The sequence below is a fragment of the Amblyomma mixtum genome, chromosome 8, assembly GCF_055824585.1.
Source record: "Amblyomma mixtum isolate Tamu chromosome 8, ASM5582458v1, whole genome shotgun sequence".
In the NCBI taxonomy this organism is placed as follows: Eukaryota; Metazoa; Arthropoda; class Arachnida; order Ixodida; family Ixodidae; genus Amblyomma; species Amblyomma mixtum.
The window spans coordinates 99,999,870-100,027,007 of record NC_143019.1 but is presented as its reverse complement, the minus strand read 5'-3'; the positions used below and the strand labels follow the sequence as shown (position 1 = coordinate 100,027,007).

The 27,138-nt window shown below is 45.0% G+C and overlaps 2 protein-coding genes across 2 annotated transcripts in view; both read right to left on the bottom strand.

Moving 5' to 3' along the window:
- The window catches only part of LOC149333719 (uncharacterized), a 33,317-nt gene extending 16,909 nt beyond the window's left edge, over positions 1 to 16,408 (bottom strand). The window contains exons 1-5 of the mRNA XM_089556100.1: positions 16,215 to 16,408; positions 11,867 to 12,009; positions 9,624 to 9,653; positions 7,371 to 7,442; positions 5,597 to 5,656 (exon numbers count right to left, since the gene is read on the bottom strand). Coding sequence (XP_089412226.1) covers positions 5,597 to 5,656; positions 7,371 to 7,442; positions 9,624 to 9,653; positions 11,867 to 12,009; positions 16,215 to 16,408 — 499 coding nt within the window. The remainder of the gene's footprint in view (positions 1 to 5,596; positions 5,657 to 7,370; positions 7,443 to 9,623; positions 9,654 to 11,866; positions 12,010 to 16,214) is intronic.
- Positions 16,409 to 24,853: 8,445 nt separating this feature from the next.
- The window catches only part of LOC149333715 (uncharacterized), a 78,557-nt gene continuing 76,272 nt past the window's right edge, over positions 24,854 to 27,138 (bottom strand). The window contains exon 6 of the mRNA XM_089557786.1: positions 24,854 to 25,049. Within this exon, the coding sequence (XP_089413912.1) occupies positions 24,854 to 25,049 (196 nt within the window). The remainder of the gene's footprint in view (positions 25,050 to 27,138) is intronic.

The window sequence follows — 27,138 nt, the reverse complement described above, 5'->3', positions numbered from 1 at the left end:
ACACAAGAAAAACGCCTCAATTTACCTTAGGTGCAACAGTCGTGAATGTAGGTGGGACAGTCGCTGCTTGGGCGTTGTTCCACAGAGCGAGCATTCATGCTGTTGGTTCGTCTGGGGAACCGAATAAGGGGTACCCGCAGCTTCTGGTTTGACTAGTTTCATGTTTGCCGCTTGATATGTCTTGCACGTTAAACTTGTGCTCTTGCAGCTCGTTTGCGTGTCTCTTGTAAATGTATGCTGTCATAGACGCTGTAACTATTTTGTACAGTGTGAGGTCCCGTTTACAGATAAGGGACTCCCTCAGTGCTGCGGTCCTCGATTAGTCACGATGCGGTCCTTGATGTGCTCCTACGATGTGGTCCTCGTTTAGTCATTCTGTTTTTCCCCCCAGTCTCATTTTTCTGCTTACCTCTGGATATCAGCTGCGAATTAGTTGAACGGCTGGATTCATTTTGCTGCTTAGTGTTGAAGACAGCTGACGCCTCTGTTCGTTTTGGCGTGCTTTGTAGAGAGCGTCGTACTGCTCTAGGAGATATGTAATTTGCTGGTCCCGTCGGCGTTCGGAGGTTGAGGGGGCAATGTTTGGCTGACGTGGCGCACCCGGGGGCTAATAACATGGAAGAGCAAGGCCTTGCGAGTGCTGGGGGCTTGGCGTGGTAGTCACATGCCGTAGGTGTTGTGGCGTCTTTGGAGTCCTGCATTGCCTAGTGAATAGTGTCGCCTGGCTCGAAAGTTGGAGGTGATAGCAGAAATGCACTCGCCGTAGTTGTGGGGTTCTAGGCCACTCTTAAACCTTGTGATGTTTGGACATAGTGGAATAGACTGACGGCAAGCAGCATCCCAGTTGTGAAGAGAAAAGGAATTGAGGTTTATTCACGTTTGGGGTTTGGTTGCTCCTGCATAGGTGGCGCTAGCTGCGGATACTTGTTGGGTGAGGAGTCTACGGATAGATGACGCGACCAGAGGTGGGTGGCGATGCTGTTGTGCTCATACATAATGGTACGGACATCTCAAAGGCGCTCATTGCGTATCAGAGAAGGCTAGGACTGCATTGCGCTGTTGTTGAGAATAAGCATCTATTATTGATGTATCATCTGCTGGCGAATGGTATATCAACTAGCTTGGGAATACATGAGAATTATGTGATTTGGTCTAAATACAAAAACTTTCAGATCTGTTCGCGGCATTGTTTATAATTTTTTGCGTAGAGCTAGTGTTTTCCTAATGGAAATTTATTTTGAAATTGCACTAGTAAACAGCGCATAATTATCACAATGGTCTGTTTATATCACGTGCATACCGGCCCCATGCTGCTACCGTTTTAGGCTGCTGAGCTTGTTTGACTCGAAATACCTTGTTACCAAAGGCCAACCTGGACCCCTTCAAAAAAGAATACTATTCTAGAATAGAGAGCACTAATGACTTAAGGTCTCCGTTTTGCGCCTTTTCTTCTTTCGGTCTACTGCTAGTATTTTCTCTCACGACAGTTCATTTTTCTGTACACTTTGCACTGTTCCTTAACGGCATTCATTGCCACAACACTAAAAATTTAAAGGTCCTTATGTCTGAAGGCAAATTTAAAGGTTTAGTGCAAAAGTTATCAACTTTCAAAAAAAGTCATCCCCACGCATGCACTTAGCAGCTCCTGGCCGCATTACCGTGAGCCCCGCACGTTCGTGGGCGCAGCCGGTGATGATGTGGAATATTGGCCCACGCATTCCCTACGAGTGAGTCGCTACAAGTGAAATACAAACTACCAGCTAACTACGCCGTTTTTTCGCTCACGGACTCGACATTTTCATGGTACCAAAAACATGAAGACATCTTGACATCTTCGCCAGCTTTGTGGAAAAGCTCACTATGTGCTTTGAAGACTCTTCCGCAAAGAAGAAGAGGGCCGAGCAGACACTGGCTCTAAGGGCTCACCTTCCCGGTGAGACTTGCACACAATATGTCGAGGCAGTACTCAAACTATGGAAAGTAACCTCGCCTCTAACGCCCGACAAGGGCAAAGCGGGCCATTTAGTTAAGGGCTGTGCTGAGGACATCTATACGTTTCATAGAATGTAATTTCTTATCAGAATGTATTAAAATCGCCTGAACTCCGTCGGCGATTTTGTACAGCACAGCCAAACATTTGAGAAGATGCGGTGAATAAACCGACGTTCGGGCGGTTCGAAACAGTCACAGCAGTCGCTGCAATTGATACTGCTCCAACGAGTGACCTTGCCTCCGCGAAGATCCAGGCAGCTACAGGCCATTTTTGTATCCGTGATGGTCTGTTATGGAAAAAGAACTACTCCCATGTGGGCCCACGATACCTGCTCGTTGCTACAATAGCTCTGTGCTCCTTCATTTTGAGTGTCATGCACAACGACCCTGCCTCCGGACATCTGGGATCGGCTAGTACACTGCATCGAGCTTAAAGCGGTTTTACTGGCCGAAAATGCGTTCCACGACAGAACGATACGTGGCCAGTTGCACGCAGTGTCAGCGCTACAAATGCCCTACCTCCAATCCACCTCGGCTACTTAACCCTGTGACGCCTCCCAGATGTCCGTTCGAGCAGGTTGGAATCAATCTGCTCGAACCTCTCTCCAAATGGCAATGGCTAGATCGCGTTCTGTGCGGACTACCTTGCATGTTATTGTGAAATGGCTGCTCTACCATAGGCTACCGCGCGTCAAGTGTATCTGTTTCTTCCTAACTCTTTCCTCTTTCGGCATGGACCACCTCGTGTGGTAATTAGTGACCGAGGCCGCCAATTGACGGCCGATTTTGCTGAACAGCTGCTACGTTTGTGCACTCTTACCTACCGGCACTGAACACCATAGAACCCACAGACAAACGGTTTGACGGAACGCATAAACAGAACTTTCACAAATGCGCTTTCCACGTATGTGTACTCTGGCCATAAGAAATGGGACACTATAGTGCCCACATGCCTAAAATACCATATGCTATAATGCACATATGCCTATAATACCGCAGCCCATGAATTAACAGGATACGTTCCATTCTACCTGTTGTCCATCCTACCAATTTCCCCCAGTACCAACCTGTGTATCGCCCAAATCCTTTCTTTAGCTGAAGAAGCCTATCGTATTGCGCGGCTGCGATCCATTGCTTCTCAAGAGCGCTTCCAGGAGCACTACTAAGCCACCACCAGCATGTTGTCTACGCTGCGGGTGATATTTCCTGGCTTTGGTGCCCAGTCAGGCGCCACGGCTTGCACCAAAAGCGACTGACCCACTACAATGACCCCTACGTGGTTCTCGCCAGATTTAGTGACCTCACATACTTGATTGCGCATCTCACCGCAATTGGTCGTCTCTCCGCCGGAACTGTCTCTCACATGTCGCTCGTCTGAAGCCTTGCCACTCTCACGACACAACATAACTCGCCCTGTGGGCTTCATGTGCGCAGGGGGCAAATGCCATGAACGACCGTACACGAAGAAATTTAACTGCGAAAGTGGTAGAAGTTCCGTAAGTTGGACGACATCGGAGACTGACTTGGTACACCCCTACGCCTGGCGTGAACAAACCTTGAGCAAAGCTTTTGCGCCTGGAACTGTATAACGTCTTTCGATCTGACAGCAGAACAAACACTTGCTAAAGGTGGAGCCCGAGCTTATTCAACATTGTTAGTTATCCCTGCCCTGCCATAACATTAGTACAAACAACAATAGGGCAATGACAGGCTTCGTGAGCAGCCGAGGTTAGCGTCAGGAATAAGTAACCATAAATTCGTGCTCATTTGAAATATTTTCAGTGGCGCTATGTGCAACGCTCAACTAGAATTCCACCGGTTATCATGCCCTTTATGATAAGATTACCCGAAGAAAATGTGGCATTTACTTTGACCTTTTAGTATAATTAAACCCTTCCTGCTTTCCTTTGTAGAGCACAGACCTGGTGGCATTGGGTGAAACTCGATGCTGATCAGCACAATGTGATCGCTTACGCTGTTGTAAACATTGCCAGCCTAAGTGTATTTCGTATGGGCTTTTGTTCTACAGCGTTTTTCATTGTTAGCCCCTAATATCGAATTTCGGCGGAGTGCGCATGCAGAAAAACAGACCCCTGCCATGCTTCACGAAGCTCCTATATTCATTCATGTGATACATACGGCACCCAAAAAGCATCTCAAATAAACTCCACGGTAATTATGAGCACTTCGACGTAGACGCGAATTAGTACTCCACAGCCTGTGATTTCGGTTTTTCAGGAAATGAAATGCGCAGTAAGTCTCCCACTTCTCGGCGTACACCTCAACCCCGCAGCAAGGGAAGGAATAAAGGAAGGAGAGAAAAGAGAACGAGAGATAGAGGCGCCATAGTGGAAGGCTGCGGAGTAACCCCGACAATATTGGATTCATTAACGTGCGTTCTCATAACGCAGCACACAGGCGCATTGCTTTCCGCCTCCAAAAAAACGGTGCCAGAACGTCTGGGTTCGAATCCGTGTACTCGGACTTCCATAAAATTTTTCCCGTTCTCACAGCACCTAAAACAATATTCACGCAGCCGTCTTGTGAATTTCAATGGGCGACATTTAGTGCATTATTCCTTGCGCAACCAAAGTAGCTCCCGTCGTTGGCGTTGTTGCTGCAGGCTACCAGGTGACCAGCACTGCTTACGTGCCCCTACTGCACTCGGAGATTTTGATTGGTTGTAGCAGATGCGCGGCCAATGAAGGTGGCCACGATGAAAAATATTTCGGTCACGACAGGATAAAACAGTTATTGTCGGGCAGGACGCACCTGACGATGACTCCAAGTAGTTTTTGCCGCCGTAGCAGCATGTAAAAGCCATGCTTGTCCAGCGGATTAACGAATAATATTAATCGGGGGTAATTTTGATGTGTATTGGCTATGTACGTCAATTGCAGATGTATAAATGCTGTTGCGTGAAGTCCTTCAAGGGCCGATACTAACACAACGTCGAAAAAAGTTTAATAATTACATAAATATTGTTCACAACAGCAGCTTCAAGGAGCCGTGTGATTTGAAGAAAAAATCTACACTGCTCGACCTGCCCGCTTCCGTCTCATTTTGTAAGGTTTAATGCTATATTTTGGCGTTCCTTCCAACTTGTTGATTACCGCCTATAGGAGGTGTTCACAATATGCTCACACATTTGTTCACAAATGACGTAAATAAATGAAATAAAAATAAATCTACATTTCACAGTACTTTGCGATGGCAGTGATTACAGTGGGATGAATATTCGTAGGCGTCTATAAAAAGAGTTGAGCCACACCCCGCGCCACAAGCGTTCTTTTTCCTTTCAAAGCAGGAACCAGAGGCGGTTGTACACTAATAGGTTAATGCCTCGGACACAACGGCTGCATTTCAATGGAGGCGTGCGTAGTGCGATGTTATTTTAGTGCTCGCTGAAAAACCCCAGTTGAATTAAATGAACCGGGAGCCCTTTAGCGTTGCCACCTCTCATAGCCGTCATATGCAGCGTACCGAAAAGCTTTTAAAACACCTCAAACATGCGCCAAAATCTCTCTTCTTTCCTAATATGGGAGTGTGCGTAGAATGTGTAAGTCGAAAATTCTAAGCTAGTTCATTGCAATTTATTACTTGCCTTCTTCAGCACCCTCAGGCTCTTCAGCGAACACAATGGAGGCTGATGGAAGCCCGGAGCCTGTAACGCAAAAACACAATTAACTGGTAGTGCAATTATTTGATGAGGTAATAAATCACCCGAATTTGATCGCATTTCTTTAACCGCATCTGCTCACGGGAGTGACTGGCAGCGGTAAATAAGTTTATTTACTACTATTACAGCTTTTTCAAAAGGAATGTTTGATCCTATTAAGCCGTGAGGTCAGCAAAAGTATGAACTTGCTACACTATGCTTGCGTTCCCCACGTGCATTTTTAACCGGCAAGAAAAGTTTTAGGTACGTTCTTCTCACAATAACAGCTTAGGTACGGTAAAGTGCCGCTTTATTTCGTAAAAGCGCAGTAGAAGTTGAGAGCGTCAGAGTGCAGCACTGATTATATTGCCCTTCTCCGATCCCTATATACAGCTGAATCGCGATATCATAGAATACTCATAAACATAGAAACATAGGGTCAAGAACACCCACTTAGTTTGAACACCGCTAATGGTTTCTTGCCAATTAAGCAAATGTGTTCATTTCTCCAGAGATTTGCGGTCAAAAGAAAATGGTGCTGGGAATCAGTCAGTCACAGGTACGGCTTTTGATTGTGAAAAATTGGTCACAAGGAGCGCATTATTCGAAACAAGAGGACGATATGACCGAGTAGCCAATGATGCTTTTAAGCCCGTGGCCACACAACTTATATGGTTCTCTTCACCATGTCGTCCCGATGACATTGAGGCTGTGCTAACCTCCTGGTCCAAAGGATTACGTTAGCCTTATAACAATGCTTTGAGGACGACCAATGGCATTGTGAACAAGCATATTAGGAGCCGTCGATGAAATCAGGAGTTCTGCGATATGTAGTAAATATGCTTTGACAGCAAACCAGGAACACACGGTCATTTATCCTCAGCAACGCATTAGAAGCTCTTACATGATGTGCTTAAAAATTGTAGTTACTTGAACAATTTATTTTCATCTCTTCTTTATAGTAAAATTCTATGGGCAATTTTTGATTACATATGAATTTTTATTTGTTGTCTGGATTTGGCTCGATAAGAAAATAACACTCCTCGAATGACCTTGGGGACCATTTGGTTAAAATGATGCCGTCCTTCTTAGCCGCTACTATTGTTGTGAACGCTTGATCTTCGCTGCAATCAGAAAACATCGGAGGGGAATGGTAAAGGCATAAGCCTTATAAAACAACATTACTTCAAACACTACGAACACAACTTTACTGTGTCACCTCGATTACTGAACGTAACCACCTAAAAACTTTAGTTTCCAAGTTGAATGACTATGGAACTCAAGAAAATTGCCTTACAATTGAATATACAGCGCAACGTCCTATACGGGTGACAAAGATAATTTTTTTTAAGCTTCGTATTAAACATTACCTATTATTACTACTTATTATTCTTATCAAATATCATTTTACTTAAGCTTATGCGGCGGTCGACAAAGACGCCTAAACGGTATTAAAGAATGCGGTCAGGCAGAGTGATGCTATATAGTCAGCAAAAAACTCAAGCATTTGAATGTACTTTGGAACGGCTCGACTATCCGCGCTGTTGTTTTGCTAAATGTCTGCTAAAAGAAGCTAAAAGATTGCCCAGCTCTTCACTGGTATCGTTAAACATCACTGCTGAATGGTAAGGCACTCGAAGCAAACATGATCTCTACTTCTTATTGTCCGACACCGTACTGGAACGAAATTTTAAGTCTGCTTTAGAAAAGGCTAACTTACGCTTTTCAGAGAGGCTCTGCATATCGATGGCCTCGAGATCCACGAATGCTGAGCTGCCATTCTCCGGTTGTTCTGCATGTATGACATTTTAGAATAAAGTGTATTACTTAAACATCGACTTCGTTTCGTACTAAGTACTGTTACGGTAGAAGGAAATTTTTATTTCCGAAGTGTTCATTTTCCGTGTTTGGTGGCTGTGTCTTCAATCGTGCGGTATTTATTACATTTATGATTCCTCAAACTCGATCGTTTAATCCGCATGTCATGCTTAAGCGAATAAAACGTCTGTACGTCGAGCTATATTTTCATCACAAAAGTCTCTCTCCTCAGCATAAAAATCTGCATGAGATGGTTTCATCACCAAACTGAAGGAAGGCAAACGTTATGACATCGCTAGTGCCCTACTTCCACTCTCAAAACTAATGTTCTTTATGCTGTTAAAGTTCTCATTTATTGCCTTATGATCGCTCTAATGTGCTGCAGTTTGAAATTACAAGGGCGACGGGGTGATGGTGACCACTCTCAAGGTTCGGTTGGACTGCACATGAAAACCCCGAAAGCAGAACATTGGACAGCCGTCACCGTAGCTCAGTCGGTAGGGCACCAGACACGAAACTCAGGGGTCGTGGGTTCTGATTCCACCGGCGGCATGTGGATGTTTTATAGCGAAAATTGCTATTTCTCCCATGCTGAGCGTGAAGTTCAAGTGGCTCTTAGATTTAAACTCTAAGGAAAGGCGTGCAGCACGTCGCTACGACCCCATCTCATGTGACTCGCCGACACCACAGTTGCGTGCTTGGCAGTTACGTCCGCCGGTGCGCTGACTTGCTCCGTCGCCAGTTGTGGCATTTGATGTGTCACGTGATTCGGTCTTGCGCTTGGAAATCACGTCCTCCTCTATGCCGACCGCCACTCTGGACGCTCGCTCATGCATTGTGGCATCTCATGCATCACGTGATATATCTCCAAATATTGCTCACAAAGCTCGCGTTACAAATTTATCAACAAGTGTTCAACCACACTAGGCCCGACAGCCTCGATGAAACGTTTCCTCCGCTTTCAGGACGATTTCTGCTCCAACACCCCTCGACAGATAGCGTGTCCGACGTTCTATGCCTATCTCTGAGAGCAGTTCTCTGCAGGCGGGCCGAAATACTGCTAAGCGAGGCGTGTGACCACCGTCGCCATTCACCCGAGGCCCAAGAACATGGTATTTTATCACAGCCTTTAGTCTTCCTGTCGCAGTGAGCATCTAAGTTAGCTATGCACTGCAGTCTTGTTGCACCCTTTGCAGGAAGAAAAACAGCAGGAAACGTTGGCAGAACTGTTATCACCAGTTAATGCGAGATTCAGCGACCGCTGGTAATTTATGCTATACTTTACCATACGTTGCGGTACATAATATAGGAATTTGTTTTATGCTTTATCATATGTTGTAGTAGACAATATCAGACTCAAGTGAAATCTGTATAGGCCTATTGTGGCTTTATAGTTTTCCATACATAGTCGTTTTTTGTCTAGGTTTTCACTACCGTCCACCGCTTAAGAAGTGCAGCGCCGCCGATGATCCTGATTATGCTAACTTTCGCTTACTACGCTCTAGTCATACCATCCTTTTTCCTTCCGCGCCAACTAAGTTATGGATGGTTACAGTGGTGCGCCTTCCTACACTCTTGCCATCAGCTGCTCTTCTTGCCGCACCCTCTTGCATCTACCGTAGCCGTCCGCCTCCTCCCTTTCTTCTGGTATCTATCCTACGGTTGATTCCCATGGCAAAAACATACCGGCTAGAATTTCTTACGCTATCTAGATATCATCATCCTTCCACGGTAAACATCCTTCGGTTGGGGTTCTCTCCGATCTTGAAATGCGCTCCTCCTCAAAAAGTAACCAACTTCCAGGCGGTTACCGTTATAATCACCCTCTTTCACATCTTTACATGCTCTCACCATACAGTCCTACTTCCACGGTAACCTCCCAGCCCTTCCAGGGTAACTTCCTTTCGGATGGTTTCCAGATCTACCACCGACCAGCTGCGCCTCCTTATGCATAACAAAGCCCGGGGCAGCCTGGTCTCGGTGAGCAGAACCTCTATCACCAGAAAGGCTTTCGGCACCCTGGTGTAGTGCTAGGCGACAACCTTCTATATGAAAAAAACTAATAACCCCTAGACCCTCAGTCTCCAGTGGCTGCGAGTCCCCTGCTCAAGGCTGCGTACGTGTGCCTTCTATAACAGCGAGCCGGAAGACTTACGTGTCGTAGACGTTGTCGTCAATTCGGTTGCTGTTGAAAAAAAGGAATGAAAGAGTATATTAATGAATGAGGGAACGATCGGAATAGCGAGTGAATGAATGAACGCAAAGTATAATAAATAGTTTGATATAAACGAAACGGGACAACCAGCAATAAACACAGTGCTTTGAGATGCATCTTTAAGAAGATTACTCGAATTAAAAAGTGGTGACACCGGCACTACAAGGGCGTAGCTTTAAGAAAAAAGTAACTATGCAACAAGGCTTTGAATGGTGTACTGCAGCTGTTAGGGGCAATCAACTGGAGCGAAATGACTGTATTCTAGAAGATTACAGCAATAGCACTAGCTATCTGGCTCCGCTTATTATCAATGCATCATGTTTAGTAAAACTACTTGCGAATGAAAGTGCTGTGAAGATAGAAGTGCCATTCTATTTTTTTAAATAACTGTGCTGGCCGAACGCATTAGAGTGCTTAGCTAATATGTCAGAGTGAAATTCCACAGCATCAGGGCCCTTTATGAAGTACTGCTCTTAACAAATACTTGTACATACAAAGGTACTTTCGAGAGTCCTATGCGGATTCTTTTCAGACTCCGGCGTCTATCGCTTGTCCTAAGCTGTATACTACTCAATTACCCTTTTATTTAATCTGATGTCAGTATTATACTTCCGGTTATAAACCGTCAGAAAGGGAATGCTGGTGCCGCAAAAAAAACAACCAACAGTCGCCTTAGTAGATCATTTAGGCTGCAATGTATACGCAGTCTCCGAGCATGGACCGCTCTTAGCAATTTAGCCAAGTGAAGTGATCATGTGAAAAAACGGATAGTGTTGTTTTCTGCTCCAGGTGCGGCATTGTTGCTATCGAATGTTTTGTACGCAATAAAAAGATTCGGTAGGATTAAAAGCAGTCAGGGAATAACGGCGTAGAAATCATACCCTTATTGACCTGACAGTAGATATCAAGTTTAGGATATTCTAACTTCTGTCAATACAGCGCAATACATTACTAAGCATAAATCATTGCGCAGTATTACCACAAGTGCTGTAAGCGTTTTTGAATTATATTTCTTCTCATGATCAGTTTTGTTTTCCTTGTCACAACCACACGGTGGCTATCATGTTATACCTTCTTTCTGGTTACACGAGGAAAGTAAAAACAACATTAGTATAGCTCCGCGTTCCTTCATTGCCAGAGCACCTTTCCACGAAGGCTGGCGCAGGAAATTTACGAAATTATAACGATGAAGCCGAGGCTATACCGATGTCATGAGATGACACATGGGACAAGAAGTCAACTTTTACGACAGAGCCAGCGTTCGCTTGCCATGAACGAAAATAAAACAATTTTTGAGCACGAGATTCGCGAGATTTTACTGGGCAAGATGTAATTCAACGGGCTCATACGTGGCTAAAATTGTCTCAGGCAACATTTCGTACTACGAAACTCGGAACAAAAATCGATTTTCTATACTTGTTTGACCACATTGATAAGAAATTCTCGTTTGGTGCAGCAATTGATTCCCTCCCATGTTATATCAATTTTCATTCCAGTGGCCAATTGTATGTCCAAAGTATTGGCATAGAATGGGACACGCAGCAGAAGTGAAGCTGGGAAAAAACATTCAAATATTGCCATCACATCGACGCTGCTTTGGCAGTGACACTTGATGTTTCAGAGACTCGCTTTCAATAATACTAGTAATCTGTTCATACTTTCTGAACTCAAAATATGACCACCAGGATAAACGAGTTAATATAAACAAGCTTACATTCACTAAAACACAGACCTCGAGGGAGCTGAAAAAGACCAAAAATATCTACAGGTGTTGCCCCAGCAAGTGGCTTGCACAAGCACGCTACGATTATATAAATATAGCTGGTTGCCAATCTCCGAGGCGATGTTAAAACGTCACTTAGTGCGAAGCACTTGTCACGGAGTCTCTTTTTTTTCACTAGTCGTATGCAAATGGCAAGAATAAATGTCCAACCTTTGATTTGAATATTTTTGGAAAAGCAAACAACTAATTTGTGGCCGAGCTACAATGAACACAGACACATACCCTCCAACAAAGAATTTTTACAACGCATGAAAACCTAATCTGGAGCTTTTCATCGCGCTTTAGAGCTTCGTGCTGCTCCTGCAATTATCGTCGTAGCTGAGCGATCACAGCTCTTGACCGATCTCACAGCTTATTGGATTAAAAGTGCACGCGGAATGTAGATCAAATGGCTACGAACTTGGGGCGACGACGATCTTGTAGACAATGAAGGCGACGAAGGCAACCACCACCACAACAAACGTCACGATGCCCGCGATGGTCATGAACACCTGCGCGTGCTCCCCGGCCTCCGCAGCCATCTGGGTCGTCACGCCAGCCGCTCTGCATGCAGCGTAACCGGCTGAGGTCCATGGAAGACTGCAACACTCTAATACTGCTGAGCTATGACTCAAACTATGAACGATTACTTCTTGATAGCCACAACATTAGAGAAATGGTTTGCGCGCTCGACTGATAAGACAACCGAAGTAGGATAAAACTCCAGCACCGGCATCCAGGCTCAAATGAACGCGGGTTACAAAAGGGGCCTGTAACATTTGCTAAGTCAAAGCAAGCTAAATTGCCTGAACTGAACAGAAGTAATCTGCAGGCTTTAACTGCAGCGCCTGTTTTCCTCTGACCTGTACTACTTGCTCCTTCCGCGCTTCCCTCACGACGAGGTTGACGTATCTACCAAGTCTGAAGCGGATACTGGTACTTTCGTCTTTCTTCACTCATAAGACTGTTTACTGTCTTATTCGATAACAGACAACGCGCAGAAACAGAGAAGTCAGCCACCCTCTTTTGCAGGCGCTGGTTGTTAATGATACGTCTTCTGTCTTAAGTGTTGTCTACGCAGATTGGCAAGTGGGCGATTAAACATCCAAATGCTGCACATGCGCTGTACGCTACGGAGAAAGGGTTACGTACTAATTTTGTTCACTCAGACCGTAGACAAGCAATCGTTTCGCACAGCGCTACGATTTTTTCATTTCGATGTGGTCGTCGTGGCCGGCGTTTCATGGCGCCCTCTTCCGATTCAATGTGTTTGCTTTATTTTATATTAGCTTCTCTTTTGTTTTGATCCGGGCATTTCACTGGCCACAGATATGATTGCAGCAGACTAAAAACGAACTAAATTTGTAGCTTGTAACCCTTACACCCAGCGCATGCTTAAGCGCCTTGGCCGTATGAGGTGCCATGTATGTGTCGCGCATCCTGCCAAAACTGCGACATATTGGTGCTTTCCAATGGGCGAGGCAGCAGGCTAAGTACCTTCCTTCATCGTCATCATCCCTCCAGTTAAACGTGTCCATGTGCCAGCTACGGATACCTTATTCCCGCACTCTTCCAAAACTAATCTATTGATAGGACTTTCTTACGGAGCCTTCTACAGTATTCACTTTATCATCCGCTCTATTACCCAATGAAACAATGGGTCCTTGCTGTCGCATTACATTTCCTATCCAAGCCCATTTTTTTTCTTGATTTTGATTAGGATATTACTAACTTCACGTTGTTTCCGGACGCATTACGCTTACTTCCTGCGTCTTAATATTCGACCTACTATTTTTAAGTTCAACGCATTTCGTTAGCCGCCATGCTTCCGCACCGTAGGTGAGCCGGTAATATACGGGTCTCACAGACCTTTGTTTTGAAGGACAGCGGCAATCTGTTGTTTGCAACCTGAGAGCACTTGCCAAATGCGCTGATCCAATATTTATTCTCCTTGCTCACTTGCAGTCTATGTCTTTGCACCTCACGCACTACATTCCTGGGACTGATGGGCTTTTTCTTCTCATGCACTCCACCCAGCAGTACGGCCGCTCTTTGTGGCCCACATGATGCGCTTAAAGGTAACCATCAAACTTAGCTGAGGTGCACCCTTCGCCCATCGCCTTGGACCGGTGACGCTTTCCTGGGACGTATAGCATGGTCTTCTTTTTCTTTCTGTAGGTTTGATGGCCCTCGATTGGCTGTAGTCACTGCCACCCTTTCTTTATGTTCATCATGTGCAGCCTCGATTCAGACTCATAGACAAGTGTTTCATTGGGCTTGGCGCCCTAAATGTGGTTTAGCAAAAAGAGTTATCCGAGAATGTTTCAAAGTCTTTGAATAAACGAAAACTGAAGATTTCAGTCAGTAGGACGCTTCCGACGAATTTAAAGGGGCCGCGAACGCATCACGGGAGAAGCGCAGGGAGAACTGCGTGGGGTACACAAGCATAAATCAGTACTGTTGCTTAGGCGTAGGTTTCCTTGCCGCAGTCGCAGCATATCATCGAGTCTTTGCGTGAATGTGCCGTTTTCTGGCAGCATTTGTTTAGTCACCTTGCCACAATGTGCCTGCTGTGCCTTACAAAACACTTGAGATGGTTTCCAGAAACAGAAACTGACAGTCACCCACCGCGCTTTTTAAGCCAAGCAGAGCATAAAGCATCGAGTTGTGTGTGAATTGACTGGCTGTCTTGACCGCATACAAGTACACGAGTGCTTAAGCGGCCCATGAATGTATGAATGTGAGATGCGTTAATAATAAACGACAACAGCTGAGCTACCACCAAAGTTCTGAAAGCGAGATATAGAGGATGGCTCTATAAATAGTTGGAAGAGTACGACAGCCGGTGATCTGGTCTTCTTCTTCGTCATTTAATTCGCATGTTGCCTTTAAGCACCCGTGCAGTGAATTTTTTCTAAAAGGGAACATTTTTCAAGTCTCATTTTTGAGTCCATCAGCGAGCACCGGCTTTTCTAAGGGCTGATGAACACTGCCTTTATTAGTGGCTCATCCTTAATCACAGCGTCATTGTTTCTTTGCTTTTTTGTTGGAAGCGGCAGGCTCCGCTTACAGAATGGGACGGTAGATTTTTAAGCTTCTTACACTAAGCTTTCCTATCTCGGGACTGATTTACCGTATGCAAGAGGAAACTGTCTTGATACTACATTTCGACGCCGTTCAATACCACGTTGAAGGCCGAATGAGAAGTTGATCGTTTCCAGTATGTTGAACCAAAACTGGTTTGTCTTGTCCGAAAAGGTAACTGTACATCCACTTAGCTCCCTTGCCCATGGCCGGTGATGGACTGATAAGTGAGAAAGAACTGTTGAGATTAGCTGTTGTTAGCCCGCCTCCAAAATGTGCCTCTTAGAGATTCAGAGCAGCCAGGTGTGAAAACTCTCCTCCTGTTCAAATACAATAAGCAGCCATTGAAATTGGGGCGCATGTCCCTTAAAAATTGTCTCGCATGTACGCACAGATGTCATATTTATTCAAGCCACTGTGTGTATTCTGGATGTCAAGCTGCATTTGGAGAGTCTTCAGAAACTCTTTGGACAGAATCATAGTCAAGGTAAAGTTCAGTATTTCTGCAAAAATTCAAACTTTTTCCTCGCCATAACTGTATCAAAAGAAACATAAAAAGCCCTTTCCATGGCTCGGCTGAACAAGCGCTCAGTTGCGGCTCAGTTGCGGCTCAGTCGCAAAAAAATTGCCGCAATTCTCTTCCTTATGCAGCCCGTTAAAGTAGTAAAAAAACCACACTGCCAGCTATCTATAGTCATCAGAGAGCAGATGTCTAGGCCTCCGCGCCAGCAAAAGCTCGAAACATTCTCACTGAGCATAACGTGATTGCCAGGGTTGTCTGTTGTCGTGACATAGGTGATGGTGGAGCGGGTTGCGCCAAATGGATACTCTTGCGCCACTGAACTTGTAAAAGCAAGCTAGTCGGATGCTGCGGCTCAACCCTGAATTCACGCATATCACTGTGCGGTGTTAAGCGATGGCTTTTCAAATCTAGAAAGGTTCGCTTTGCACTCTCCGCAGTCCCATTGAGATTGACGTTTCCAAGAATCTATTAATTCCTAATGGCGATATTCAATATGTCAAAGGGACAGAGGATTTACGGCGGCCGCTGTAGGGAAGGGCTACAAACAATTTTAAACTAACTCAGGTTCTTTAGCATGTTTTAACATTGCACAGCACACAAACGCATTTCACTTTTGCTCCTAACAAAACGCAGCCGGCGTGGCAGAAATTTGACTCGGGTCCTCTTGATAAGTAGCCGGGCGCGCTAACCACACAGCCGCCACAGGAGATGCTAATTTGATACTGACACGGTTGCTACCAAGGACCAGCTATTAACCAGCATAACTGTTCTATTTAAAAGGGGCTCCAGCCACGAAAGTACATTTAACCGCTCTAATCAGAATTCGTATCTGCTGCTTTACGCCCGTCGCGACCAACACCACTGTCTCAAATTCAAAACAATGATAAGCTTTCCACCTGAAAAACACACTATTATGTTTTATATATTCCTCAAAATCTGAAAATCTGCGGTGGACTTTTCATTCATGTATAATAAGAACCAAATTTGTGCTTGACATATATGTGAGACAGTTGTATGTAATATGCTATATTTTTTTGCTTTATATCGGTGCTTTCTCGTTGATACACGGTTGCATTGACGTGAGAAATAACAAGAATATAAAAATAATTTGCCCTTCATATATATCAAAAAATGTTTGCCTTTCGAAGCAGCCCTTTTATACCCTGATCGGCTAGCGGACTTCCTCTGGACCATCATGGAGTCCGGCGGCTTCTTGTTCTTCCCCAGCGCCCCGTCCTTGTCTCCGCCAGCATCCTCCTCCTCTTCCTCCTCGTCGTCCTTGTGCTCCTCATCCTTCTTCTCATCGCCCTTCTCCTCATCCTTGTCCTCCTTGCTGTCGTCCTCCTCCTTCGACATCTGTAGAGTGAGGTGAAACAGCGTCACGGAAGAAACAACCTTGCAATTGTTGCCAAAAGCGGGTGTTAGGGAGCGCGCATTAGGGAGGGTTAAGCTGGGCTGCAAATTACCGGAAAACCAGAAGAGATGATAGGAGAAGAGAAATCACTTCTCTAAGTGAGATACACTGAAATATTTGCTCCCACCAGCCCTGTTTCAAGAACCTCATGAAGAAGTAAATCTAACCCCGCTGTCCTCTCAGACAGGTAGGAAGAACCCACTTCGGTACCATCGCGAATCTTCTCCACCCTCGCACAAAGCTCAAGCGCATTCATGAAATACCGATAATTTTGTAAAGAAGAAATAAGATGTTCAGGAAAGCATGTAGTGAGCAGGCGGTCTTGCTATACTGCACAGCAAGCTGATGACAGCAGTGCACTTGGCTACTGAGCACTTGGCCTATGCTTTATTATTAAACAAGAGCTGCACCTACCGACATAGAGAGGACTACGGTTTCGGAGCGTGCTTTCTGTAAAGCGGATGTTCACTACTGGCGTGAATTGAAAACAGGTCAGCTTTGTTAACACTTTTTGGAATACCTATATCCCTTTGTTGGCTCCCCCTAGCGGCCCCTTTTCAGCCTCAAAATGCAAATTCATTTACATTTTACATTTACATAACGGGAGCAGAAATTGTCGGGGAGCCAAAGTATCTCTAATTGATTAATGGGGTATGTCCACCCCAGGTTAAATGCGATACGCAAAGTAGATGGCTTTAGGGGTAAACAATTACAGTGAGTACAGCGCGCGGAAAACGGGAAAGCGACAAAATTCTTTTGTGCGCACTGCTTTCGCTGCAATCGTGTACCGGCTGACGCGTGGAAGGGGCTGTTCAATCAATTATTGGTCGTGGAGCAAACCGGGTCTCACGAAGTCCCCTACGATGGCAGAACCTGCCATCGCAGGCTGCGGTGCATTTCTTAGCCGTTGCGCCACTGCGCTAGGAGTGGTACCAGGACTCCCAGGGATTCATGAATGTAAGGCAGAAAGAACCACTTCCGCACATATGGGCATTATTCCATTATCGCTATCCCTCCCTGTTCTATATGTGAACACTGGAACTGAAAACTGGGCCCAAAGTGAAAATGGAAGGGCTAGCCCACCCATTTTGTTTTTGTCCTGACCATACAAACCAACAGTTGTTTTTGTTGTCCAGGTACACATTAAGGTTTCGTATGGTTTATGGGGTTTAACGTCCCAAAGCGACTCAGGCTATGAGAGACGCCGTAGTGAAGGGCTCCAGAAATTTCGACCACCTGGGGTTCTTTAGCGTGCACTGACATCGCACAGCACACGGGTCTCTAGGATTTCTCCTCCAAAGAAATTCTGCCGCCGCGGCCGGGATCGAAACCGCATCTTTTGGGTCAGCAGCCGAGCACCATAATCACTGAACCACCGCGGCGGCACGGTACACATTAAGAAAGCTATAGATCCATAGGTTGCAAACATTGCACGAAATTTTTGAAAAGCTATTAAAGCGCAGGTTGCCACTATGTTCAAAAACGGGTGCGCAATTCTAGCAAGCATGATTCTTCTCAGTGAAAAACTCATGCACCTCACACTTTTTCGCAAGATGTGCTGAAAACACTTGCACCTCACACTTTTTCGCAAAATGTGCTGCTCATCTTTATGCAATTAAAATGCAACGTGACAAACACTTTCATTTCGACCTTGTAGCCAGGCGGCACAAAGGCTCAGTAGCGTTCCGTAAGGCTGCTATACCTCAGGTCTCGGCATCGAATTGCCGCCACAACGGCCTCATTTTCTATGCAGGTTAAAGACAGAAATATCTGTCTCCTCTGCAAAAACACTGCACTGTCAAAACCTTTAGACAACAGAAATTAAGCCGGATTATCCGATCTGACGTCCCTCTCAAAGCCCGCGTGCATCTTCGGGAAAACTAACTGCCCATACCATGACAGACAGCGCTGCACCATTAAGCGTTTGTATACCTCACAGATTACGCGTAGGTCTCGATGTTCAGATGGCATAAATTCAGTGCATATGCATTCATGCCTACTCGGTCTTCAGAGGAAAGCAAGAATACATGAAGCATGTTATGCATATATCATTTCTCTAACTGTGGTCCTTAGCCACATGGAGAAACACACTGCTGGAAGAAAATGGCTCACTACGTCATTGAGATGGCCTTACCTAGAAATTTGCGTGTCTTGAACCATTTTTCTACTACCCTTAAATTAAAAGCTTTCATGTACACTAAGAAGCCCCACAATAATCGTCTTGTCATTTTGCCGGTAGAAGCAAGCTTTTGTTGATGCTGTGCATTCGACGAAGACGTTTACGGTTGTCATGCAGATTTTGGCCCCTGTCAATACAAGACCAGAATCTATTTAAAAGTAAACTTGGTAGTTGCAGGCTTTTTGCAGTGTTTTCTTGCCTAACTGGTTCTGGGCTTGTAAAGACGCATGCGGTGTCATAGAGATCTCGTCGCCATTAGAAAAACCGGTATCTTTCCATCGTTACATAGAATCCCGTGGCCTGCATCCCGTATACGAGATGAATGCTGCATCTGTGCGTCATTGCAGCGGTGGGAGAACTTGCCAATAGCAATGAGGAAATATCTTGGCAAATTCATTTTGCACTGAGAATTGTCAAAATTATAAGAGGTGAAGTACGAACAAGAAACAGTCCGGCAGAGTTACATTAAGTGGCTCCAGGGTGATCGATTTAAGCGTATATTGTCTTTAAGACGAGCAGCAAAAAAGAGTGGCCCTCGCGTGTAATCTCAAGGCACTGGGAGACGTTGATGTCGTTTACTCCTTGCATTGAAATATAGTGTATTCCAGTGTAGGCGGCTTTAAACACAACCCTCGGAAATTGTTCGCACTCACTAAGAGGATTCCTCTCCCCTGTTCACTCTGTGGTCATCGACAACTATCGGACCAATATCTCTTTACCATGCTTACCTTTTTATGTGACTGCGGAGACGACTTCGCTCGAAACAACCAGTCTGAAGCTCTTCGTGCTGCTTGTCGCAGAAGGCCCTCGCTCGCTCGACGGTTGTTCCAAGCTGCTTCGGTTTCTTCTTTTAGGAACGTGCTATAGGTGGTGCGCACGAGGTTAATCTTCTAAAGCCCTGGTGGCAATTATTAATTATTAAGAATTTCTGCTACTAGGCTACGAATTTAAGCCATAGACACGGGAACTTGTCAAGAATAACGAAAGCGTAGTGAAATATATCAAAAAAGTACTTTGCCCGCTATTCGATGCAGTGACTCCTGTACTGAAAATGCAACTAATGCTATCAATTCTGCATGAAAAACGCTTCAATTCAATCACCATGATTTTGCTCCTTAACGCGAAACGCGTATAAGACAACACAGCTTGTCTCGGCATCCTGGAAGCTATAAAGGCTGCCTCTTTGTATACTCGCTTGTTCTATTGAATGGTTGGTTGGTTTATGGGGTTTAACGTCCCAAAGCGACTAAGGCTATGAGAGACGCCGTAGTGGAGGGCTCCGGAAATTTCGACCACGTGGGGTTCTTTAACGTGCACTGACATCGTACAGTACACGGGCCTCGAATTTCTCCTCCAAAGAAATTCAACCGCCGCGGCCGGGATCGAACCCGCGTCTTTCGGGCCAGCAGCCGAGCACCATAGCCACTGAGCCACCGCCGCGGCTGTTTTATTGAATGAGCAGTTCCTGTAAATCGAACATGTCACTTTTTTTAAGATTCAAGATGGGCGAATACCACTTCTAATAGCCCATATAACAGCCGGAAGAAAAGAGTAACACAAAAAGCAACAAACGCAAGAAACGGCATTGTACTAAGAATTGAAAACTTTATGGAAGGTGACGGTACTAGAGCAATAAAACAGAGCTATGAAAAAAAAACACGAAGATACAGGTGTTGAACTGATGACTGAAGCCCAAAGCAAAACCATTCGCTAGGCACTAATCTACCCACTTCTTTTGGCTCTTCTCAAAGAACCCTGGTCAGTCCCTTGACGTGGATATATCCGATGTCACTAAAGCAAAACTGACTGAAGCCAAGCAGCGGATATCAAATAGGACGCTCGTTTGAATACCGATATCGCCTCTGACGGTCACATACGCTGATAGATAGCTTGTTCCTATTTGTTACGCGCGACGGATGCTTCGTTGATTTCGCCCAAGATATAATCTGCTTTGTTTGAAGCGTAAATGTTCTGCAGCGTCGTTTTACATCGGCCTGCCTTACGGTGCCTGTAATGAAGCGAAGGGTGCCTGAAGACACTTCTGTCACAGGCCCTGCGTATTTCTTGTGCTGTCATTGGCAAATCTTCCCCTCTCACTCATAATATTCATGCTGCATGCCGAAATGAATACAATGCACTACATCCTGCTGGTGAACAGCGAATGGTATTTTGTGCCGTAAGGAGCACCCACGCAGTCCTTGAGTGCTGGTGTTGACCTTTCTGCTGATGGCTTAATTACTGAACACTCGTTAAGGATACCGAATTGTGTTGCAGTTCGAGTGACGTGATCCAATTCGACTAATTTAGTGGCTCAATTTATATTCAGGGCATCTAATACTCCATCCAAAATGCTATACTAGTGTGAAATGTATGGTTGGTTATTGTGAAAAATAGGACTATCGGCTTCCAAGATATGTATGTGGACTCTTCTGAAGCTGCTGGACTTCTGCCTAACCACTACTGTTGTGTGCTGTGGGGTGAAGCATTTTGTGCAAATAAAAGCGGCGTCAGCCTCGATTCCTGAGCGGCACCTCTCCGGTCTACTCTGCCACTGGGAGAGTTGGAAGTACGGTTGAAAACATCTTGCTGTTTGCACAGCGTGCGCTGGCCGTATATAGGTATGTGGTCGGCTCTCAGACTGCGTCTGCAAGAGAAGTCACGGGCCAGGTCTATGTGGTGAAGATTCCATGCTGTCTGGTTTCTGAACGTGTGGTTTTGAACTTTTCTTCACCGATGAATTGCCCCAGAAAAGAAGGATCAGGGCGCCTCACCTTGTGATCAATACAGGATACAATCACACGTACCGAAGGTACCAGACCAGATCAAATAAGCACTATCTTCTTTGTGACTCTTAATATTACAAACGTCGCCTGGCAACCGCTGCCATCAAAAATCCAATCGCAAGGTTTCGGCTGGGATAAAACAAAGCGAGGCTACTCTGGCACACTGGGAAGCTGAAGGACGCTGGCTGCCAAAGCACGCTTCTTACGGCGACGAGGGAAGGCGTTGTGCAGGAAATAAATAGAGCAGACCAGGAGCCGTTACCGCAAATAGAAGGCGCCTTAAGAAACTTTTAGGTGTTCCATTCATTCACTTTCTAGCCTAGAATTTGAACGAAAGAAAGGCTGTCAAAGTGTCGGTCATATCATCTGCCACGCATGAGGCCTACAGCAGGTGGAGGAAGGCTAACAGCTACATTGAAAGGCTCCTGTGATGCGCTACTCAGAAGGGTGTACTGTATTCTATATATTAATGCACCTAAAGACTACAGTGCCCAAACCAGGATGCGCAATGCATAGAAGAGCAGATGACAGAATTCAGCACCGAATTAATATGCTCGAGATGGTACCCGCCTTTCTTGAAGTCGCGGACAGCCAATAGGTAATGAAATAGCTTGAAAGGGGTGCCGGTCAGTACAATCAGCAAATACAGCTTCTCAATAGAGACCACAAAAACTGTGGAACTCAGACACACTACAAAAAACGCTAAAAAGAGATGGCCTTTGCAGCATTCTAGAAGGATCCAACTTAAAGGCGCATCGACAAAAAATTGTGAAGGCGCCCCGCCTGTAATTTATGCCGATGTGAACATTTTCGTCTTCCTCAAAGAAATCAGTGATTCAATTGTAAGCATTGTCGCCACACCACCTGAGCTGAGCGAGCAAAATTTGGAGTTGTGTTGTTTGATAAAAAAGCTGGTTTTGTGATAGTCGACGCGGAAACATAATGTAATGAAAGCAAAAGCTGCAATTAGAGACGACTTCAAAAGATGTAATCTAAAAAGCCAATTGCCGTAAAATAATGTGTCTTATCCACTACGAAACAAGCGAGCTTTCATAGGTTTGCCACCAAGGTAGAGGCGACCAAGGAACTTCCTATCGTACTATTACTAACTCTAAACTGCCATAAGGTGATCACCCCATTTCGAGAATCCTATCTGAGAAACGAACTTGGAGGCACGATCTTTACCAGCTTTTTCGCCAGGACGATCTCTCAGATTTGTACTGGAGATTTGTTGGGGATTGAGAATTAGGTTGCAGTAAGCGACTTGCCTTCGGAAGCAAGAGGAAAAATTGCGTATGGGTTCTCAGTTTAAATAGACGGCATTTATAGTTATATTCGAACTACTGGACTAATGTCTATTGTTTGGTCGGCAGCTCAGGTAAAACGGGAGTTCTTAAATGCAACATGATGTGTGGTGGCACAGTTATGGAACCGCTCGGTCTCTGCCTGAAGATTACCGTTTGGCCCCATGGAGGTGAGTATCTTCTGCAGGAACGCGGCGCCAGTATTGGCTCCTGAGTTGTCAGTACAGGTAAGGTTTAGACGGTCAGTGGCGGCTTGGCCGCAGTACCACACCGCCTGAGCTGATCGAGCAAAATTTGGAGTTGCGCTATTTTATAAAAAGCTGGCTTTGAGATAGTCGACGCGGACACCTATGTACTGGAAGCAAAATCTGCAATTAGAAAGGACATCGAAAGAAGGAATCTAGAATATCAAGGGCCGTAAATTAACGTGTCTTATCCACTACTAAACAAGCGAGCTTTCATAGGCTTGCCACCAAGGATACATATATACAGCTCGAAATGATATCAGTTCATTCCCTCTGTTAGTGGATGTGCTATATAATCTTGGTACGTCACTTTCACTTCATTATTATAATTGTTAATTGCAAAAATTCGGGAACCTATGATCTTGCGCTCATACCAAGCGCGAACGAGTCTGTGCCAGAAATTACCTCGTTCAACACAGAAGCACTCCGTCTAAGAGGCGCCCATGTATTCACCCTTGATGGACTCTTTATTGCTCTAGAACATTCGTATGCACAGAGCCATTTCTGTTAACGGCTCTCTTAGAAATAGAAATTGGGGGCGAAATGTTTGCCGTTTATAACATGAGCGCCGAATGGCGGATCAAAACGCTCGAGTAGGTAGTCAAGTGCAGCTACCTATCAAACTTAGCCCAAATAGTTGCGTGTAAGCGGTCATCCTCAAATTTTGAGCTTAAAAGTTCACATTTCATTTTATTGAAATAAAGATTTTGGTATAACTATTTGAAGCAGCTCCTCCAAATTCTGCTGCATATCAAAAAGACCACGCAGCCTGAGCGGCATACGTGTTGTAAGCATATAAATTTTATCATATGCGACAGAACCTAAACCAGGCACCAAAAATTCGAACGTGGTTCATTTTAGCAGCAGCACTTGCTGGAGTTTTCGATCTAAGGCAATAGTAATCAAATACGAATTTGCTGCGCATAAGTGTTCGTGGTGAATCTTAAGTAGGACCACATGGCTCTTCAGCTCCAGGTAAAGAGTGAGTTTGCAATATGTCCAGACAATGCAACACCCTGAGCCTATGCCTCCTAATTGCCGAAGTGCTTGCTTTTCTGAGTTTGTAATCAGGACCGAATGAGATTTTCTCAGTTAAAAAGATATTTCTTGTCCCAAACGAGCGCACCTAATTGTACTGCTTGAGGACTATCCTGGTTGTAAGTGGCGATTGTGTTCACATAAGCATGAAATATATTTCGGGCACCGTGAGCATGCTCTCCCAATCTCGTGTTTCCCTTTATGTCCCACAAATCGTGCTTAAACTGATATCTGAAAAGCAAATATAGTCTTGCACAAAATTACCAGCACTTCACTATGCAATATGCAATAAGTAAAGAAAGAGAAAATTCATATGAGAAGCCATGGAAACATATTTTATTAGTGAACCACAAAATACCCATGACCGGTCATTATAAAATGCGATCATCATCAGCCTAACTGCGTCTACTGGTGGAAAGAGGCTTCTCCGGCAATCCTCCAATTCAGTTTGTGTTCGGTCAGCTGCGGCCACGTTTGCACGCAGACTTCCAAGTCTCTTCCGCTCTCCCGAGCATATGAGGCCCCTTGCTACTTTTCGCATTTCGTTTACAACCTGCAACCTCGCTTCAATGGACCATCAGAAGGCTTCGAAACGCGTTCCCTATTATATATGGAGATCGTATGGCACATATATTAGCCAATATGAAAGTGACATGAACGATGGCTGCGACGTTTGTTGTTTGGGTTTTATATGCAAAGGATATCAACATCTATTTAATCTGCGTACTGCGAGGGAGGTAAAAAAATTGACGAAACAACTATCCAGTGTACACTTGGACTGTTACACTACATAAAGCGCCGAAGAAACCAATTAGAGGGACGCGCGTGGTCAGTATAATCAGACCGCCATCGCTACACCTGCAGTGAAGTGCACGGCTAAGGGATAATGCTTCCTCGGCTTCATTGGCGGCAACTTCAGGCTGAAGAAAAATTCAGAGCACAGCACAGAAAACCTCTTGAACTGGTTCCTGTGGCAGCCCTCGGGCCGCTGGATGGTCATGTCCGTACTGTTGTAGCTCCCCACTTCACCCATCCTGCATGGATAAAGCACAAATCTCAATTCAGCGAGCTTTTTTGTTTACTGGATCCTTGTTCAGCTGGGTTTAAGAAACAACCCCCTGAAGGAGATATTCAGCTCCACCTGTGGGATTCACGCCTAAAACACATGCCAAGGTATAGCATCATATTTGCATGAGTTGTACGATACGCCCGCCCACCATCGTCCCTAGCGCGATCTTCAGAGCTATGTAGGCCTGTGCAAAAGTGGAGATACCACGCGAGTGGTGATGATAGCATTTTTTCTGCGTATAAAGGAGTGCTTGGTAGAAGTGTGTGGACTAACAGGCTAACATATTTTATCACTCACTCTACGTATATCTTAAAAACAGTAGCTGCGCCGTGAGAAAGTGCTGACACGCAGTTCTCTTGGTGCGCATGGTCTCCACTTTAGCGCAGGGGTTACGTACGTTCAGAGCACATCGGGTCTTTTGGTTTTTTTTTTCCGGCCGTGTTGTCATGGGTACGTAAGCAAGCATTAGTTGTTTAAGCATGTCGTTCCTCTTTTCTTTACTGCATTCAGAAGGGTGTCGGGTAAGGAGAGGTGATCTTTACAGTGCGTTTCACCTAATGTTTACAGCCGTTATTAAGAGGGCGCGATTGAAAAGAGCAGTGGACAAGCAGTAATGAAGAATGCTTTTTTTGCAATTTACGTATGTTATCGCATTGACAATGAAGAAGTTCTGATCCATTATTAATACCTAAAGATAGAAAGCCATACCTGGATCCAAAACATATAAAATATAATTCTAATATATTCTTTACTGCACCAGAAGTAGAAAACAGTTCAAGATAGGCAGTTACGTGTAGAACAGGTACGGAATAGGCCTACTCACGGCCAGTAGTGCCTGCCGATGCAAACCACGAGAAGTAGATTACTAGCAGTAAAAAACTGGACTGCAGCGCACTCAGCAGAACATTTAAGTTCATGATTGTTAGTTTACCAGTAGTCCTGAAGAGAAAAGTGTATAACAGCTGCAGGTTACCTGCGCTCGCTTATGGGTCGCAAGTGTGGAAGCTAAAGAAAAGGGTTAAAAAAAACTGACTGTACAGCTAGCGAAGGAAAGCCGAATGGTAGCTGCAACGTTAGGCGACCGGGTGAGGGCAGTGCACATCAGACGAAAACTGGAGCTAATGACATTCCGGTCGAAACCAAAAAAAAGGAATGGGCATGTACAGGACATGTAATGTGAAGGCAAGATAACCGGTGTTCTCTTAGGATAATGGACTGGGTTCCAAGAGCAGGCAAGCGTAACAGGGGCGCTACAAGTTTAGGTGGGTGGGTTAGATTAGATTTCCGTGGACGCACTGTAAATACTTAGGCTGATGATGCTCATGATAAAAGTATTCAGCTGCCTTGGAAGGGAAGAACAGTTTGGGGTACACAGCGCATCATTACCAAATGTCAGAAAGTACATTTACTTTGGGCAGGTCGCAATCCCCAACGGGAAAACTAAAGTGAAAAGGCCAAGAGAAGGAGATTGGAGTACAATGCATTGACAGGCGACAGAAGTTATGTGTATAACCTTAAAAGTATATCTTAAGAAGAAATTATGCGAAAGTTTTATCATGCCAGTATTCATAAGGAGTGGAATGTTGTGAGTCGAGAAAAAGGATTGAGCTTAGGTTCGCCATGGTGCAGCGAGTGTGGAAACTACTATGATTGGTGTAACGTTAAGGGACAGTGAGACGGACAATGGAAGAATGCAAAAATGCGCGTTAATGTTATCCGTGTTAATAACGACAAGGAAAACCTTCTGTCGGTACAGGATGTTTGCAACAGCAAGTTAACCGATGCTCTCTTATGAAAATGGTAGAGATTGCGAAATAGGCTAGTTTAACATGGTTTGGCAGAACTTCAGGTGGCCGGATGAGATAAGAAACTTTGTCGGGATGTGGGGACCATAGCTTTCACAAGGCAAGGTTAAATAGAGAAAGATTATTGCCCTGAAATGACTTATGGGCTATAACAGACACCATTGTGGAAGCCTCTAGATTAATTTAGGCCACCATCGATTCTTTACCGGGCACTGAATTCGCATAGCAGGCATCTTCTTTGCATTTCGC